At 46.4% G+C, this 20,253-nt stretch overlaps 1 protein-coding gene across 1 annotated transcript in view; it reads right to left on the bottom strand.

Annotated features, from left to right (window-relative positions):
• The window catches only part of aldh1a3 (aldehyde dehydrogenase 1 family, member A3), a 145,182-nt gene that overhangs the window by 74,672 nt on the left and 50,257 nt on the right, over positions 1–20,253 (bottom strand). The window contains exon 3 of the mRNA XM_067971652.1: positions 8,082–8,222. Within this exon, the coding sequence (XP_067827753.1) occupies positions 8,082–8,222 (141 nt within the window). The remainder of the gene's footprint in view (positions 1–8,081; positions 8,223–20,253) is intronic.

Here is a 20,253-nt window from a genome sequence, read left to right as displayed (position 1 = left end):
CCCAATCGGTGGGGCCCCTGGAAATATTTGCTTCAGTAACTGGAACTTTCTGGTGTGGAATCCTCTCCAGCGAACCCAGTGCTGATGTCACTGAAAGAGGTGGGGCTGGCAGGATGGCATCATGCACCAGAATTCCTGCCAGTTCCGCCTCTGTTGTCCCCAGTATTATGTAGATCAGTGTGAAGCAGGGACATCGAACATGACAGAACCTCACCCTCGCACAACTGGAGCCAAGAAGATTTTGAAATGCCGAGTTCCTTACGGCAACTGGATTTTCAGGAACATTGAAAGAAGAGAAAAAAAGAACTTGCATTTATATAGCACCTTTCACAACCTCAGGCGCTTTACAGCCAATGAAGTATTTTTGAAATGTAATTGCTGTTGTAATGTAGGAAACATGGCAGCCAATTTCCACACGGCAAACTCCCACAAACAGCAATGTGATAATGACCAGATAGTCTGGTTTTAGTGATGTTGGTTGAGGGATAAATATTGGCGAGGACACCAGGGAGAACTCCCCTGCTCTTCTCTGAAATAGTGCCATGCAATCTGACCTGAGAGGGCAGGCTGCACTCCCTCAGTACTGTACTGGAGTGTCAGCCTGGATTATGTGCTTAAGTCTCTAGAGAGAGAGAGACTTGACCCCACAACCTTCTGACTCAGAGGTGAGAGTGCTACCATTGAGCCACAGCTGGCACCTCTGGTCCTACTGAGGATCTCCACCCAGCAACGCTGGCTCTCAGGTGGAGCGCCATGGTGCAGATGAAAGTTTCAACATCCCCCAGTTAGTGGGTACCCCCAGCTGTGCTGTAATTGGTGTGCTTATGTCCCTGAATCCGGGAATTGTCAGGGCCATTGTCCTTATTGAACAGTGAGAACCCACTTGACTTCTGAGCAGTCACGAACAGGCATTATACAGGACAGCAGGTTCCACTCACAAAGAAGCTGTTGATTTGGAAAGGCTCGTCACTATAATGGCAGGCTATCTCCACTGATGTGGTTTATGATGACTGAGATGGTTGCTGACGAACCAAATGTTTGCAATCATCAAAGTTAGCTGCGTGTTTTATTCATGTTGACATGAAAAGAACTTGAGGTTTTCAGATCGGATAAACCACACCATGTGCTCCTGGCCAGGTGTGTTTGAACTTGGCTCTGAGCTATTTATTTGCTATTGAATTACTCTCTGCTACTTTTCTCTTGTAGAAAGTATTTGTAATGGGGCTGTATCATTTTTCTCTTTTTCAGTAATAGAACCATCGCTGACACAAAAGGGTTTATCCAATCCTCAGATGCTCGTTGTCTGTCATTCCTTTAATTTATGAAGGCCTTTGTTTCATGAAAAGGTATCTCAGCAACAATCTGCCTTTATCTGTTGAAAATTAATTTAACTTGACATCTTGTTCTGTGATGTGGGATATTTGTGTTATTCTATTAACCCTAATAGTTTATTCTGTGCTTGATGCTGTCTGATTACAGAACTCATAAAAGAGTGAGGTCGGTAACTCTTCATGTGGAATACAACCCGATAGCACCTCATTAAATACTGGGTCCGGTAACCAAGTGGTTCTGGTCCTGGACCAGCAACTCCAAGGTCATGAGTTCAAATCTCACTATGGCAATTTTTGAAACTGAATTAAATAAATCTGGTAATATGTGGGATGGGAACAAAAAAATAAAGATGAAAGCTTCCAGATTGTTGTAAAAACTCAACTGGTTCACTAATGTCCTTCAGAGAAGGGAACCTGCTGCCCCTACCTGGTCTGGCCTACATGTAACTCCAGTCCACACTACATGGTTGACTCTTAATGTCCTCTGATAGTGGCCTAGCAAGCCATAAAGTTCAATAATATAATGACAACTGGGAGGACCTATTGGCAATGACCCAGGCATCTTATTAACTTAAGACTAAGGCAGTATCTAAGACCCTGAAAAGTCCTCTTCACTGACATCTGGGAGCTGGTGTCCGAGTTGTCTCACACACTGGTCAAGCAACAGCCCAACATCAGGGTCATATCTATCAGCCCGTCATCCCAGATTCTTCCATCACCATCCCTGAGTATGTCCAGTCCCACTGGCAGGACAGACTCACCACAGGGTCCTCAACAGTGACTCCAGCCCCCATGAAGTCTCATGGCTTCAGGTCAATGAAGGTTAATGAAACCTCCTGCCGATTACCACCTACCACCCTCCCTCAGCTGATGACTCAGCTCTCCTCCATATTGAATATCACTAAGAGGAAGCTCTGAGGGGAGCTAAGGCACGGAATGTACTCTGTGTGGGGGACTTCTATATCCACAACCAAGTGTGGCTCGGTAAGCACTACCACCAACCGAGCTGGTTGGGTCCCAAATGCTGGCCTCACCAGTGATGCCCACATCCCATGAATGAATAAAAAAAAGGACATAGTTGCCAGAATGCAACAGCCTGTATCAGTTGGTGAGGGAACCAACATGAGGAAGTTACCGACTTGACCTTTCCTCATCAACAAAGACAATAGAAATGACCACTGCACATTCCTTGTGAACACAAAGTCTTGTCTCCACTGTGGGGGACATTCTCCATCCTGTAGTCTGGAACTATCACCGTGCTAAATGGTTCAGACTAAGGGCAGATGCCTGGGCCAAAGGGGTTAAATTATGAGGACAGGTTGTATAGACTAGGCTTGTATTCCCTTGAGTATAGAAGATTAAGGGGTGATCTAATTGAGGTGTTTAAGATGATTAAAGGATTTGATAGGGTAGATAGAGAGAAACTATTTCCTCTGGTGGGGGGAGTCCAGAACAAGGGGGCATAACCTTAAAATTAGAGCTAGGCCGTTCAGGGGTGATGTCAGGAAGCACTTCTTCACACAAAGGGGAGTGGAAATCTGGAACTCTCTCCCCCAAAAAGCTTTTGAGGCTGGGGGTCAATTGAAATTTTCAAAACTGAGATTCATAGATTTTTGAATGGCGGAACAATCTCGAGGGGCTGAATTGCCTACTCCTGTTCCTATGTCCCTGTGTTTCTAGATCTAGCAACCCAAAACTGGGCATCCATGCTGTGGGCCATCAGCAGTAACAGAATTGTGTTCCACCACAATCTGAAACCTCATGGCTCAGCACATCCCTCACTCCTCCAACACCATCAGGCAAGGAGACCAATCCAGGTTCAATGCGAAGTGTAGAAGAGAATGCCAGAAGCAGCATCAGGCTTAGAATAAAATATGAACCCAGTGATGGTACTACACTGGGCTACCCACGTGCTAAACCCCAAAAGCAGCAGGCTATGGTCAGAGCAAAACGATCCCAGAACCAATAGATCAGAGGAAAGCTCTATAGCCCTATTGCTTTCAGTCAACCAGGCAACTAATAGGAGGAGGCTCCATGAGCATCCCCCAGCTGCAAGATGGAGCCCGGTATTTGAGTGTTAAAGATGCAGCTGAAGTGACTGCAAGTGTCTTCAGCCAAAAGTGTCTAGTGGTGATCCTACTCGGCCTCCTCCTGAGGTCCCTACTATTATAGCTACCAGTGTCCAGCCAACATTAGGAAGTAGCAGGTGCATTGGACATAGCAAAGGCTATGGGCCCTGACAACATCTTGGCAGTAGTGCTGAGGACATGTGCACGAAAGCCAGCTGCTCCCCTAGACAAGGTGTTCAGTACAGCTACAACACTGGCATCTAATCAACAATGCAGAAGATTGCCCAGGTATTTGCTATCCATGAAAAGCAGGATAAATCTAACCTAGTGAGTACACCCTATCAGCCTCCGCCCAGTCGTCAGTAAAGTGATGGAACGAGTCATCAATAGTGTTCTCAAGCAACACCGACACTCAGTTTGGGTTCCGCCAGAACCACTCAGCTCCAAACCTCATCACAGTCTTGATCCAGACATGAAAGCAAGAGCCGAATGTCAGATGAGAGGTGAGTGTAGTTGCTCTCGACATCAAGCGACATTTGACTGAGTGTGGAACCAAGGAGCTCTAGCAAAACCGAAGTCAATGGGGTCAAAGGGAAAACCCTCTGGTGGCTGGAGTCAAACCTGCACAAAGGAAGATGGTTGTGCCGATGAAGGCAGTCATCACAGCCCTGGGACATCGCTGCAGGAGTTCCTCAGAGAAGTATCCTCGGCCCAATCATCTTCAGCTGCTTCATCAATGACCTCCTCTCCTTCATAAGGTTAGGAGCTACGCTGTCCATTGGTAATTCCACAGAGTTTAGCTCCACTCACAACTCCTCTGGTAATGAAGCACCCGATGCCAGCCTACAGCAGGACCTGGACAACATCCAGACTCGGGCTGAGAAGTGGCACTTAACATTCACACCACATAAGTGGGGGATAATGAACATCTCAAACAAGAGAAAGTCTATCTTCGTCCCCTTGACCTTCAACAGCACCACCGTCACCAAGTCCCCCACCGTCGCCAAGTCCCCCACCGTCGCCAAGTTCCCCACCGTCGCCAAGTCCCCCACCGTCACCAAGTCCCTCACCGTCGCCAAGTCCCCCACCGTCGCCAAGTCCCCCACCGTCGCCAAGTCCCTCACCGTCGCCAAGTCCCCCACCGTCGCCAAGTCCCCCACCGTCGCCAAGTCCCCCACCGTCGCCAAGTCCCCCACCGTCGCCAAGTCCCCCACCATCGGCAAGTCCCTCACCGTCGCCAAGTCCCCCACCGTCGCCAAGTCCCCCACCATCGGCAAGTCCCTCACCGTCGCCAAGTCCCCCACCGTCGCCAAGTCCCCCACCATCGCCAAGTCCCCCACCGTCGCCAAGTCCCCCACCGTCGCCAAGTCCCCCACCGTCGCCAAGTCCCCCACCGTCACCAAGTCCCTCACCGTCGCCAAGTCCCCCACCGTCGCCAAGTCCCCCACCGTCACCAAGTCCCCCACCGTCGCCAAGTCCCCCACCGTCGCCAAGTCCCTCACCGTCGCCAAGTCCCCCACCGTCGCCAAGTCCCTCACCGTCGCCAAGCCCCCCACCGTCGACAAGTCCCTCACCATTAACATCCTGAGGTCACCATTCATCAGAAGCTGATCTAAACCAACAATAGCAACACCATGATTACAAGAGCAGGTTCAGTATTCTGCAATAAGTGGTTCACCTCCTGAACCCTCACAGCTTATCCATGATCTACAAGGTTCAAGTCAGGAGTGCGATAGAATACTTGCCTGGAAGGGTGCAGCTGCAACAGCACTCGAGAAACTCGATACCATCCAGGACAGAGCGGTTTCTTAATCAATGCCACTATTCTCAATATCCACCCCCTCCACCACCGGCTCACTGTGGCTGCAGTGTGTACAATTTGCAGGATTCCCTGCCACAATTCACAGCAGTAAGGTTACTTCAAACAGCACCTCCCTCCCCTGTGATCTCCACCACCGAGAAGGACAAGGATAGCAAAGCCATGGGAACACCATCACCTCCGAGTCACACACCATCCTGACTTGAAAATATATCGCCGTTCCTTCATCGTCACTGGGTAAAATTCCTGGAACTCCCTACCTAACAGCACTGTGGGAGAACCTTCACCACACGGACTGCAGCAGTTCAAGAAGACGGCTCACCACCACCTTCTCAAGGGGCAACTAGGGATGGGCAATAAATGTGTTCTCGCCCACATTCTGAGAATGAATAAAAAAACTGTAGCTTTCATTTTATAAATATCTGTGTGATTAGTTACTATAATACAAGATTGATCATCACACACGTGTACGCACCTACATATATAGACACACAGGCACACACACATGTACACACCTACTTTTATACACACACATAGACATACACATATACACATACATACGCACACACATACATACATGTACATACACACACATAGGCACATACACATATCTATATGCAAACATACACACATACATACAATACTCATGTACATACACCCACATACAAGCATGCATGCACACATATGCAAACACACGTGTGTATATACATATATATACACACATGGATATATATATATATGCACACATATACACAAAAATACACACAGAAACATACACATATACAGGTATACATGTACATGTGTATATACATATGCATGCATATACATTCACATTCATTTGCACACACACATACGAACACAGACACATACACACACATATACACAAACATATTATCGTCATCACAACATTGTTAATTTTTTTTAGATAAAAGCCTCGCTATTAACCCACAGGAAAAGGAACAGAAAAATTTTAATGAGGTCCTGCCGTTAAGTTTGACAGGACTTCTGCGCTCCCGGATCCTTGGACTTGTCGGGTTCTTCCGCCGTTTTCAGCCCCCTCGCACCTCCCCCGCCTCCCCGGAAATATCGGGGCCCATGTTTTGCATTTAAATAATAATAGGTCCCAATATGCATTGCTTTGTCAAACCGAATATAATCTAAATATATTTCAGGGCCAACGATCAATGATCTGGGATTTCATGTAACTGAGGTACGTTGGTTTTAGGTCAAAACATTGCCCGAGATGAATTTCGTCAATTGTTTCCGCTGCTTCTGAGATACATCCACCAAAACCCTCGGCTGCTCATTTCCATAACTCTGCCCCTAAGTGAAAGATCAGCTCATGCGAGTTTCCCGCATTTATTCCAGTAACACGATGGAGTAAATTTACTCCGAAACATTTAGGCGCAGTACGGCCCAAAATCACCCAATATCAGTGTAACTGAGATCTCTGGAGTTTGACAGCGATTGTCTTAACGATTATTTTTGAATGTTCCTGTTTCTGTGTGTGTATTTTTGTGTATATGTGTGCATATATATATCCATGTGTGTATATATATGTATATTCACACGTGTGTTTGCATATGTAAGCAAAGTGCTGTCAGTCTCAGTGCATCCAAAAAATTTTGGATCCCCGCCTCAACCCCCACAGAAAGATTCAGCAGCTGGAATGGCCTTCCCAATGGGATTGCCTCTGTTCGGCACAATAATGGAAGAGGAGCAGCAGATGCAGGAGGTACTGAGAACCTGAGGTTCTGAGGTCCGGTAGCATAGTGGTTATGTTACTGGACTAGTAATCCAGAGACCTGGACTAATAATCCAGAGTTATGAGTTCAAATCCTGCCACATGCAGCTGGGGAATTTAAATTCAATTAATTAAATAAAATCTGGAATAAAAAAAAACTAGTATCAGTAATGGTGGCCATGAAAGTACTGGATTGTCATAAAAACCCATCCAGTTCACTAATGCCCTCTAGGGAAGGAAACCTGCCGTCCTTACCCGGTCTGGCCTATATGTGACTCCAGACCCACAGCAATGTGGTTGATTCTTAATTGCCCTCTGAAATGGCCGAGCAAGACACTCAAGAATGGTGGCTCACCCCCACCCCCTCAAGGGCAATAAATACTGGCCTTACCAGCAACGTCCACATCCCATGAACAAGTAAAAAAAGAATGAGGTGCCACAGCAGCCCGCTCACTGTTACCCCTATTGGAGGTGCTGCATTTGCATTGGTTTTACTCCAGGCTTTACGTTCCAGTGCAGGCAAATGAACTCCGCAGGAAATTTGGGCGTAAGTTCTGGTCAGCAAGATGGACGCAGAAACCGGCGTAAAATTTTGGTGTAATTTCTGTGTAAGTGCAATCCAGAAAATTCTGGGATTGTCATGTGTCAATCTTATAGTGCATTCTTCATTTGACAGATGAGGTGCATCATTAAACCATATCTGATGGATCTTTAACATCATTTTCTGTCATTTATTTACAAATATTTCATTCTTTATATTGTCCAAGAAGCAGTGTTTGAATCCTTTAAGAAATCACAGTATCATTAAAACCAATATTATATTAATAATCACTAATTACTATTAATAATTATTACATCATATTTTCTGCATATGTTATTATTCCATGTCAGGAGTATTACTGTAAGACACAAAAGTCCCAATTACAGTCTAAACTCCTGTATGGAATAATTAATGAAAATGCAAGTTTACTGAAAACTGGTTGATTTGAGAATTGAAATTCAAGGCTTATAAATGCAACATTTAATCAAGCTGTTGCAGCCTAGGCTGTGAGGTTTAATTTCCATATTTTTGAACCGAGTTTACGTGTGTGCATTTTATTTTATCTTATCTTACTTACTGCCAGGATGTGTCGGTCCCGCTCAATCAGGTCGGCCCATTTACATAAGAGCCTTCCTCTGGCCGATGTGTCCAGGTTTCTCCATGGGGAGCCTTGCTGAAATGCTGCTCTTGCCGCCTCCACTGCTTTATCCACATCAGGCTGGTAAATGAAGAGCAGAAACAGGAGGTTAATGCAGTGTCACCACAGCTTTGGCACTAATGCACCCAGAACAGGCTAGAAAATCGTCTGGGGCAGTACTTCATGACACTGCTCTGATTTTCAGGAGTGATCTCAGGCAGGTTGCCAATGCCCCCTTACAGGGGCAGACTGGCTACCCCATTGTGGTAATGTCCCTTACAGGGGCAGACTGGCTACCCCATTGTGGTAATGTCCCTTACAGGGGCAGGCTGGCTACCCCATTGTGGTAAGGTCATAAGAACGTAAGAAATAGGAGCAGGAGTAGGCCCTTGAACCTGCTCCGCCATTCAATCAGATCATGCCTGACCTTTGACCTCAACTCAACTTTCCCGCCCGATCCCCATATCACTTGATTCCCCTAGAGTCCAAAAATCTATCGATCTCAGCCTTGAATACACTCAATGACTGAGCATTCTCAGCCCTTTAGGGTAGAGAATTCCAAAGATTCACAATCCTCTGTGTGAAGAAATTCCTCCTCATCTCAGTCTTAAATGTCCGACCCCTTATCCTGAGACTATGTCCCCTAGTTCTAGACTCTCCAACCAAAGGAAACAACCTCTCAGCATCTACCCTGTCAAGCCCCCTCAGAATCTTATATGTTTCAATGAGATCACCTCTCATTCTTCTAAACTCCAGAGCATATAGGCCCATTTTATTCAATCTCTCCTCATAGGACAACCCTTATAGGGGCAGACTGGTTACCCCAATGTGGCAATTACCCTTACAGGGGCAGACTGGTTACCCCAATGTGGCAATTACCCTTATAGGGGCAGACTGGTTACCCCAATGTGGCAATTACCCTTACAGGGGCAGACTGGTTACCCCAATGTGGCAATTACCCTTACAGGGGCAGACTGGTTACCCGATTGTAGTAATGTCCCTTATAGCAGCAGACTGGTTACCCCATTGTGGTAATGTCCCTTACAGGGATAGACTGTCCCTGTGGTTGGGATGGGGCCTGCTTTGCTGGCCATGGTAAGACAGGAGCTCCGCCTTGCCATGCATCTCCTGGCAGAGCAGCACTCCCAGAATTTCGAGCTCCTTGATCCAGTGCATGCTCACAGGGTGTAAGGAAACCGTCATACTTTTAAAATATTATATACATTGATATAAAGTGTCAACCTGCACTTTCCACCCCAAATCAGCCCTACCATCAAGCGCTCCCTCTTGACTCCTAATATTACCATCATTGACCTGTTGACCTCTTGGCCATTACCTCTTCAGCCGGCAGAGACCCCTGGGCCCAGCTTCCTATAGTCCCTGCCCAGGCAGGCCTGCCCTCACTACTCTCCCTCTGCCTCCAGTCAGGGTCTGTAAGCACAGGGGATTCCCCAGTTTAAAGTGATCAAAATACTGCATGCACTAGATTGGAAAGCTGAATCCCTGCCCACTGATTATGCACTACACAGGCCTGTTGAATACTGTCCCCTGACTACACATGGAGCCAGGACTGGTGTACTCAGATTACAATGAGAGCACGGGCTCAGCATGGGCACCTTGGGACCATTTGCTTTAAGTTTAAGACACTAATTACAAAGTGTTTGTTGCAAGTGCGTCAAGAGACCTCTGACAAGATGTAACTCATCATCAGGGTTCTCTGTTCTTCGAAACCTTGTACTTGGTCGTGAAGAATTTCCACTCGATACAAGAGTTGTTTCCTTTGACATTTTCTCTATTAATGTTTGAGCAATTGCAGCACATTGCCTTCACTTGAATACCAGCCCGTCTCATCAGTACCCCTGGGCATGGTCTTTACAATGCTGATCTTCTAGGAAAGGCTTGTCAGCCTTCTCACACTGGAGAAGAAATGAACTGTCCCATCCTCTCTCCCACAACTAAAACATTAACCCCACTGGCGGACGTATCTCAGAAGTAAATGATCAAGGAAATTCGCACCATAGTGATGTTTCAACAACAACAACTTGCATTTATATAGCGCCTTTAATGTAGTAAAACGTCCCAAGGTGCTTCACAGGAGTGTTATCAAACAAAATTTCACATTGAACCACATAAGGAGATATTAAGACAGGTGACCTAAAGATTGGTCAAAGAGGTAGGTTTTAAGGAGCGTCTTAAAGGAGGAGACAGAGGTAGAGAGGTTTAGGCAGGGAATTCCAGAGCTTAGGGCCTCGGCAGCTGAAGGCACGGCCGCCAATGAGGGAATGATGAAAATCGGAGATGCGCAAGAGACAAGAATTGGAGGAGCGCAGAGATCTCGGAGGGTTGTAGGACTGGAGGAGGTTACAGAGATAGGGAGGGGGGAGGCCATGGAGGGATTTGAAAACAAGGATGAGAATTTTAAAATCAAGGTGTTCCCGGACCGGGAGCCAATGTAGGTCAGCGAGCACAGGGGGTGATGGGTGAACGGGACTTGGTGCGAGTTAGGATACAGGCAGCAGAGTTTTGGATGTGCTCAAGTTTATAGAGGGTGGAAGATGGGAGACCGGTCTGGAGACCATTGGAATAGTCCAGTCTGGAGGTAACAAAGACATGGATGAGGGCTTCAGCAGCAGATGAGCTGAGGCAGGGCGGAGACGGGCGATGTTATGGAGGTGGAAGTAGGCGTAAAACTGGCGTAAATCAGTTATGCACAAATTTCCTCGCAAAACAAATGGCACTACTCCACTCATACTGAAAAGTTCCAGGAAATTCTGGGCCTGGGAAACAGCTGCCAGAAACTATTCTTGGGTTTATATAACACGACTTACTGTCACAACTCATAAATCTCTCTATTTTGTGACTATCACCTAAAAATGAATGGAATCCTGGCCAGTAATATACACAAGGGAATGAGTTATTAATGTAAGTTAATGCTAGCTCAATAAGCAAACTCATCAAATTAATAAAATACTAAATTTTAGAACTAGACAAATTTGCATGATCTGGTGGAAAGCATGTTTCACGACTGTGATCCAGAATTTACAGTTAGTGTAAATCACATGTATTAAAGTGCCTGTCACATCCGTGCAATCTGCCTTAGAAAAACATCTGCTTTGTCTTTTTATAAATCTGATGACTAATTTAACTACAAATACTTGGCCTAGTAAATATAGGAGCTCATATTTTGGAGGTGTTTACCTTGGCTGTATGCCAGACCAAAAGCACAGGTGTGGATACAATGGCCTTCAGTTACTGGTACTTTGCTTCACTTGCCCCTTAAGACAGTTGAATATCTTACTATACATAGCAAAGTGCTGCTACACCTTAATTACGTCAACTTGTAAAGGCACTTCTGTAGGAACAAGGAAGAGGATTTTCCTGAGCAGTAAATAATTAGCCCAGCAATGTAAATACGTCAGAGCATAACGTCAGGGACTATTTTAGGAATCAGATTGGAATTCTTTTAGCTATGATTACTCTTATAAGCAATTATATTTATTTTGGTTGGCCAAGAAAGGTATGTGTCGTCAAGACCAAACCTTTGAGAACTGCCGGTTGGGCCACTGAAGTGCTGGTACAACTAAACGGAGCATGCACAGCACCAACTCCGACCACCTGTACCTGATTCACAGCCAAAGCAGGGCCCCGATTTGCATATTTAAGGAGCCTGTTTCAGGCAGGTGCCCTGGACAACTAAACTTGGCCCGAACCAATATCGTGTCAGGCGCACTTGCAATCCAGATTGGGCATGACAGATCACAACGTGACATTTGGACCCCTGACGCTCATTTTACGGGAGCAAAACAGGTGTCTGTAAGTTAAATTTCTCCCCCACAGTCATTCCCTATTCACTCCATCAAAACTCTTCATAATATTAAAACCTCTATTACGTCTCCTCTTAGGAAGGAGAGAGAGGAAAAGTATCAAAGCATCAAAAGAATGTTAAACGGGTAAGCAGCTCCCCAATGGGTGGTGCCAGTCAGTACTCAGCTCCACAGGCTCGCTGATAAGTGACTGAGTGTCCGATGAAGAGTGACGTTTGGAATGCCCTGATCTGCATTGGTTTGTTATCTTGCCTGTCTCATAGTTGGTTCCCTTTAACTTGCACCAGTGGTAACAGAACCCTGATCAAAGACTGTTTTCCTCCAAGTTGCGAGGCGGTTGTGGTTAGCAGTGCCCAGGCTGGGTCTGACTCTGGGGCAGGGTCTAGGCCTGTGCTCAGGCTGAAGCCAGGCCTGTGGTTGGTATGGATAATTGGGGAGTGAAGGGCTGAGCAGGCCCAGCTGGGTCTGAGTTGGAGGTGGAGCTGGGGCTGCAAGTCAGGAGTCTTTAAACTAAGGCTTTAACTAACTCTGAGTCTTGGTAAAGGAAGTGAAGGGGATCATTTGCACCATCATCTGTGCAATGTGGGCATGACCCTGAGTATTCCATCACTTAGATAGTTACATAGAAATTACAATGCAGTCCCAGGCCATTTGGCCCAACCAGTCCGTGCTGGTGTTTATCCCCCACATGAGCAGTATCCTAATCCCATGTACCCGCCCTATTCCCATAGCCCTCTAATCTCCTTTCCTTCAACTACCTATCTATAGAGCATCACAATGGACGATCAGAATATGCCACTTGCTATGCACTCTGTAAAAAATCTCAATTAAATAATGGATCAATTTCGGCTCAGATTGGTATGTGATGATAGAGGTAGAGTGCGGAAGGAGGTAAGGGAGAACTGGATGGATATTTGAGGGAGTGGGTGTTTGAGAGAGAGTAGTTTATGGGGCCATCTAGATGGACGGCAGGGTCTGTTCCGGTCCTGTGTTCTCTTATATTTAATGGAGCCTTAATGAAACACGGACTGCACTTCATCACTAATGGATCACTGAACCACCGCACTCATCAAATGACAGTTCATAGTAGGAATTCTCTGTTAAAACTATCATCAATGCCTCACTCTGTACTTATGGTAGTGTAGTGGTTATGTTACTGAACTAGTTAATCCAGAGAATATGAGTTCAAATCCCACTACAGCAGTTTGAGAATTTGAATTCAGTTCAAAAGAAAATCTAAGTAATAAAAAAAACTGGTTTAAGGTAATTGGCAAAAGAGCCAGAGATGAGGTGAATTTTTTTTTTTAGGCAGCGAGTTGTTATGATCTGGAATGCGCTGCCTGAAAGGGTGGTGGAAGCAGATTCAATAATAACTTTCAAAAGGGAATCGGATTGAAGTGGAGAAAATTTACAGGACTATGGGGAAATAGCAGGGGAATGAGAGCTGGCACAGACATGATGGTCCGAATGGCCTCCTTCTGTGCTGTAAGATTCTATGATTCGGTGCCAGTAAAAGTGACCATGAAGCTGTCGGATTGTCATAAAAATCCAACTTGTTCACTAATGTCCTTTAGGGAAGGAAACCTGTTCGGCCTAGATGTGACTCCAGTCCCACACCAATGTGGTTGATTCTTAACTGTCCTCTAAAGTGCCTAGCAAGCCACTCAGCTGTATATAACCTGGGAGGGGAATTAAACACCGGCCTTGCCAACGACGTCCACATCCCGAGACTTAAAGTACAGTTTACAAGAAAATGCGCAGAAGCTGCTAGTAATTCTACTTCTATCATTGGATTAGTAGCAAAATTATAAAGTACATAAATACACTAATACTGTAATCATCTGTCATACACTGGGAAAGCTAAATGAGACCGAAGGAGGTTTTACTCCAATACACAATGTGGTACTGCTGGGAGGATCAAAACAGTCCAGCCTGAAGCACAGGTTATTTTTACAATGGATAAGTATTACATTATTGATCCATTTTATGTTATTATTAAAAATCATGGGACAATGTGCAAGAGATAACTAACTCAGAGAGTAAGAAAAATAAAATATTTCTGTATAAGCATTTGTTGAACTTGGCATTAGATTTTTGTAGCAGGAACACAATGTGAGCTTCATATTACAAGGGTCAATCCCATTTATCTGCAGCCTGTCACAGTAACTAAGTTCAAAGCCACAATCTCCTCGTGTCCTGGCAATAAGCCTGAAATTGAATGTGCTTTTTGTATAGTTTCCAGTTTTCAAAAGAGCGTCATTGGAGAAAGCAGAATAAGCTGCATTCTTACAGCTCTGGTGTCTGGACTCCCAAACATGTTCTGTATTACTTACACGAGCAACATTCTTTGTAAATCATATGTAACTTATACAAGGAAATGAGACAGTTTTGGCATGTGCCCAAACCTGCTCAGGTAAAGCTCCACAAACTAGAGTTCTCACCAAAACAGCCATGTCCAGGACAAGTGGATCAACACTGTAAATTTCTCATTTCTTTAAAAGCGCCAGCACGGGCACAATGGGCTGAATGGCCTCATTCTGTATCATTCTAGGTAATTTAAAGTTTGCTGTATTCAATATAAAATATAATTATGTTACATTCATAATTGCCAGGCTATCCCTGCTCCACCCCCAGATCCTGACACAGACCAAGAAACTTCAACCATGAGACAGGCCCAGGCAACGGACTGCCAGCCAGGCCCTGGGCTTCTCAGCCACTGACTCAGTGCTGGTCTCCAACCGCTGGGTAGGCCTCACACTCCAGTCTCAAGCCTTTACTTAAATGACTTCAGTGTAGAGCTTGTCCTACAACTTGTACACATCACAAATTGTGGCTGCCACTCCTCTACCTCTCTGCCAGCCACTACCTGTGTTCAACTTCCTTCAACTCCTGTCTCTTCTCCTTTTAAATCTCTGCCACCTATAAGCTCCACCTACCCCACTCCGTTTCCTGCACCTTGCCTCTCCCAGTCCCTCTTCCCGCTCAACATAATTTCCACCACCCACTTTGCTTTTTGGAGTGTTCAATTTTCCAACCTCCTTCCTATCCCTCTTTGCACTCCTCCCATCACCCCCTCTGGTCCTCTTGGCAAATCTCCTACTACCAGAGGACTCCATGAACACCCTTCGAAGTGTTCATTTCCTTTTGAATAAGGTTCTCCCCATCCACAACCTCATCCTCATACATCGACATCCTGGTCCTGTCTGAAAGCTGGCTTACCAATGCATACTCTTTGCTGCTCACCATGGCAGCTCTGCCAGTCTACACATCCCACCACATCCCACCACATTCCACCCTCTACATCCCACCACATCCCACCACATCCCAGCACATCCCACCACATCCCACCACATCCCAGCACATCCCACCACATCTCACCATAGTCCACCCACTACATCCCACCACATTCCACCCTCTACATCCCACCACATCCCAGCACATCCCACCACATTCCATCACATCCCACCACATCCCACCACATTCCATCACATCCCACCACATCCCAGCACATCCCACCACATTCCATCACATCCCACCACATCCCAGCACATCCCACCACATCCCAGCACATCCCACCACATTCCACCCACCACATTCCATATCCCAACTGCTGTGGCAGTAAGTTAGCCCTCATCTCTCAGGCCCATCTTGGCCTGTTCCGCACTGCTTCTGATTTGAATGCCATTCACTTGAATGCCTCTCCCACCTCTCCCATCTCTCCATCAAAGTGCTCATTGTCTACCGCCCTCTTAACTTCTTGCCACTTCCTTGCTGATAACATTAGCCTAAGTCTCATTGTTTATTCTTCACTCTGAATGACCCCTCTACGTCAGTAACTTCGATCTAGGCCTAAATTGTGTTAATAGTTAACACTTCAATAATTTCAATAACAACAATTTTATTGATAAAAAGTGAAATATATTTCTGATACTGATACACTGTGCTTTGTAAGTTTTATTCCGGAATGCTGTGCTCATTATACTCCACAATCAGGCCTCCACTGTGATATTCCTGCTCAATGGGAATTGTGTATTTTGCATTCAGTAATAATTTGCATCTGCATTTCCAGGCGTGAGAAAAGATGACAGTTTTTCAACTTCCGTGGACGTGAATGCTGGACTGGCCGTTTAACACTCTGCACGGCCACTCACAACACATTTCTACCTCAATCTGAGTAACAATTTCTTGGCTTTGAGTGAACATAAGAACATAAGAACATAAGAAATTGGAGCAGGAGTAGGCCAATCGGCCCCTCGAGCCTGCTCCGCCATTCAATAAGATCATGGCTGATCTGATCCCAACCACAAATCTAAAGAACACAAGAAGTCGGAGCAGGACCCGGCCACACAGCCCCTGGGCCCTCTCCGCCACCCACAGGGCATTGACCGATCCGAACTCAGCTTCATGTCCAATTTCCTGCCCGCTCCCCATAACCCCTAATTCCCTTTACTTCTAGGAAACTGTCTATTTCTGTTTTAAATTTATCTAATGATGTAGCTTCCACAGCTTCCTGGGGCAGCAAATTCCACAGACCGACCACCCTCTGAGTGAAGAAGTTTCTCCTCATCTCAGTTTTGAAAGAGCAGCCCCTTATTCTAAGATTATGCCCCCTAGTTCTAGTTTCACCCATCTTTGGGAACATCCTTACTGCATCCACCCGATCAAGACCCTTCACAATCTTATATGTTTCAATAAGATCGCCTCTCATTCTTCTGAACTCCAATGAGTAGAGTCCCAATCTACTCAACCTCTCCTCATATGTCCGCCCCCTCATCCCCGGGATTAACCGAGTGAACCTTCTTTGTACTGCCTCGAGAGCAAGTATGTCTTTTCTTAAGTATGGAGACCAAAACTGTATGCAGTATTCCAGGTGCGGTCTCACCAATACCTTATATAACTGCAGCAATACCTCCTTGTTTTTATATTCTATCCCCCTAGCAATAAAAGCCAACATTCCGTTGGCTTTCTTGATCACCTGCTGCACCTGCATACCAACTTTTTGATTTTCTTGCACTAGGACCCCCAGATCCCTTTGTACTGCAGTACTTTCCAGTCTCTCACCATTAAGAAAATAACTTGCTCTCTGATTTTTCCTGCCAAAGTGCATAACCTCACATTTTCCAATATTATATTGCATCTGCCAAATCTCCGCCCACTCACCCAGCCTGTCTATATCCCCTTGCAGGTTTTTTATGTCCTCCTCACTCTCTACTTTCCCTCCCATCTTTGTATCATCTGCAAATTTTGATATGTTGCACTCGGTCCCCTCCTCCAAATCGTTAATATAGATTGTAAAGAGTTGGGGACCCAGCACCGACCCCTGTGGAACACCACTGGTTACTGGTTGCCAGTCCGAAAATGAACCATTTATCCCAACTCTCTGCTTCCTGTTCGATAACCAATCCTCCACCCATGCCAGAATATTACCCCCAATCCCGTGATTTTTTATCTTAAGTAATAATCTTTTATGTGGCACCTTGTCGAATGCCTTCTGGAAGTCTAAATACACTATGTCCACTGGTTCCCCTTTATCCACCCTGTACGTTATATCCTCGAAGAACTCAAGCAAATTTGTCAGACATGACTTCCCCTTCATAAAGCCATGCTGACTTTGTCCTATTAAATTATGCTTATCTAAATGTTCCGTTACTGTCTCCTTAATAATAGACTCCAAAATTTTACCCACCACAGATGTTAAGCTAACTGGCCTATAATTTCCAGCCTTCTGCCTACTACCCTTTTTAAATAACGGTGTTACATTAGCAGTTTTCCAATCTACCGGGACCTCTCCTGAGTCCAGGGAATTTTGGAAAACTATCACCAAAGCATCCACAATCCCTACTGCCACTTCCCTCAAGACCCTAGGATGGAAGCCATCAGGTCCAGGGGATTTATCCGCCTTGAGTCCCATTATTTTACTGAGTACCATCTCCTGAGTGATTTTAATCGTATTTAGCTCCTCCCCCCCGAGAGTCCCCTGTTTGTCCAGTGTTGGGATATTCTTAGTGTCCTCTACTGTAAAGACTGAAACAAAATATTTGTTCAGCATTTTTGCCATCTCCATGTTTCCCACCATTAATTTCCCGGTCTCATCCTCTAAGGGACCTATGTTTGCCTTAGCCACCCTTTTTCTTTTTATATAACTATAGAAACTCTTGCTATCTGTTTTTATATTTTTTGCTAATTTCTTTTCATAATCTAACTTCCCTTTCTTAATCAATCCTTTAGTTACTTTTTGCCCCTCCCCCTTTCCAGTGCTGAGCTTTTCACCACTGGAAAGGGGGAGGGGCACGGTTTGCAAACAGCAAGTCGAGGCAGGCTCTGCAAATTATTTTGCGGTCAGTCATGAAGTAATCGTGGTGTGTTAAGTGCACCTGCTCCAAAATGTGCTGCTGTTCATTAGACTGAGAAGGGAGGCACCTTACATCGATTCTGGGCCTGTAACTCACAGACTGCGGATCGAGAGTAGCACTGGTTTATTCTGGGCCTGTAATTCACAGACTGCGGATCGAGAGTAGCACTGGTTTATTCTGGGCCTGTAATTCACAGACTGCGGATCGAGAGTAGCACTGGTTTATTCTGGGCCTGTAATTCACAGACTGCGGATCGAGAGTAGCACTGGTTTATTCTGGGCCTGTAACTCACAGACTGCGGATCGAGAGTAGCACTGGTTTATTCTGGGCCTGTAATTCACAGACTGCGGATCGAGAGTAGCACTGGTTTATTCTGGGCCTGTAACTCACAGACTGCGGATCGAGAGTAGCACTGGTTTATTCTGGGCCTGTAATTCACAGACTGCGGATCGAGAGTAGCACTGGTTTATTCTGGGCCTGTAATTCACAGACTGCGGACCGAGAGTAGCACTGGTTTATTCTGGGCCTGTAACTCACAGACTGCGGATCGAGAGTAGCACTGGTTTATTCTGGGCCTGTAACTCACAGACTGCGGACTGAGAGTAGCACTGGTTTATTCTGGGGGCTCTAGTCTGCTACCTGGGTGCTCTTCTTTATTTAGCTGATGAAGTGAAACCCGTGAGAAGCTTCTGTACTCAAGACTCGGCCTTCTGAGAGAAGGACAGGCCGCTGACGGACATTTCAACCACAACAAAAGGAACTGTACAGGGAAGTTTAATTATTTTCCTTGGAACATTGTCATTGTTCTATTAGAAACCTTGATTCTGAAATTCCTGGGGGGGAGGGGGTGTTAGAGGCAGTTACACCCGGGGGGGGAGGGGGTGTTAGAGGCAGTTACACCCGGGGGGGGAGGGGGTGTTAGAGGCAGTTACACCCGGGGGGGGGGGAGGGGGTGTTAGAGGCAGTTACACCCGGGGGGGGGAGGGGGTGTTAGAGGCAGTTACACCCGGGGGGGGGGGGAGGGGGTGTTAGTGCCAGTTACACCCGGGGGGGGGGAGGGGGTGTTAGAGGCAGTTACACCCGGGGGGGGAGGGGGTGTTAGAGGCAGTTACACCCGGGGGGGGGGGAGGGGGTGTTAGAGGCAGTTACACCCGGGGGGGGAGGGGGTGTTAGAGGCAGTTACACCCGGGGGGGGAGGGGGTGTTAGAGGCAGTTACACCCGGGGGGGGGGAAGGGGGTGTTAGAGGCAGTTACACCCGGGGGGGGGGAGGGGGTGTTAGAGGCAGTTACACCCGGGGGGGGGGAGGGGGTGTTAGAGGCAGTTACACCCGGGGGGGGGGAGGGGGTGTTAGAGGCAGTTACACCCGGGGGGGGGGAGGGGGTGTTAGAGGCAGTTACACCCGGGGGGGGGGGGGAGGGGGTTTTAGAGGCAGTTACACCCGGGGGGGGGGGAGGGGGTGTTAGAGGCAGTTACACCCAGGGGGGGAGGGGGTGTTAGAGGCAGTTACACCCGGGGGGGGGGAAGGGTGGAAAAGCCCGATCAAACTTTCAAATTTTATGTCAGTAGTTAACAGACTGGATCTGACATTCTTGCTTCTGTCTTGTTAGCAGCACCTTTGGCAATATGAAGTGGTGGGGGAGTGTGTGGAAACACAAACTTACAAAATTGTCAAACAGGAAGAGGCCGACTGGTCCATGCGGCCTGTCCCACACGGTTACGATGCCTCATGCATCACGATACAGACACTCCCCACCCACCCGGAGACGTGCAATCTCCTGGGAAAGGCGAAAAAACAGATAAAACCCCAGGCCAATAAGGAAACAAACAGGTCGCCCTGCCCTGTCGAAGGTGGTAAACACCTTCAAATTTTTGTGGGACACTTTAACTTTTTATTACATTGTACGCTCATTGTGCATGAATTTCCGTGGCCTGAT

This window comes from Heptranchias perlo, chromosome 34 (assembly GCF_035084215.1).
Source record: "Heptranchias perlo isolate sHepPer1 chromosome 34, sHepPer1.hap1, whole genome shotgun sequence".
Taxonomy (NCBI): Eukaryota; Metazoa; Chordata; class Chondrichthyes; order Hexanchiformes; family Hexanchidae; genus Heptranchias; species Heptranchias perlo.
This window is presented reverse-complemented; position numbering and strand designations above follow the sequence as displayed.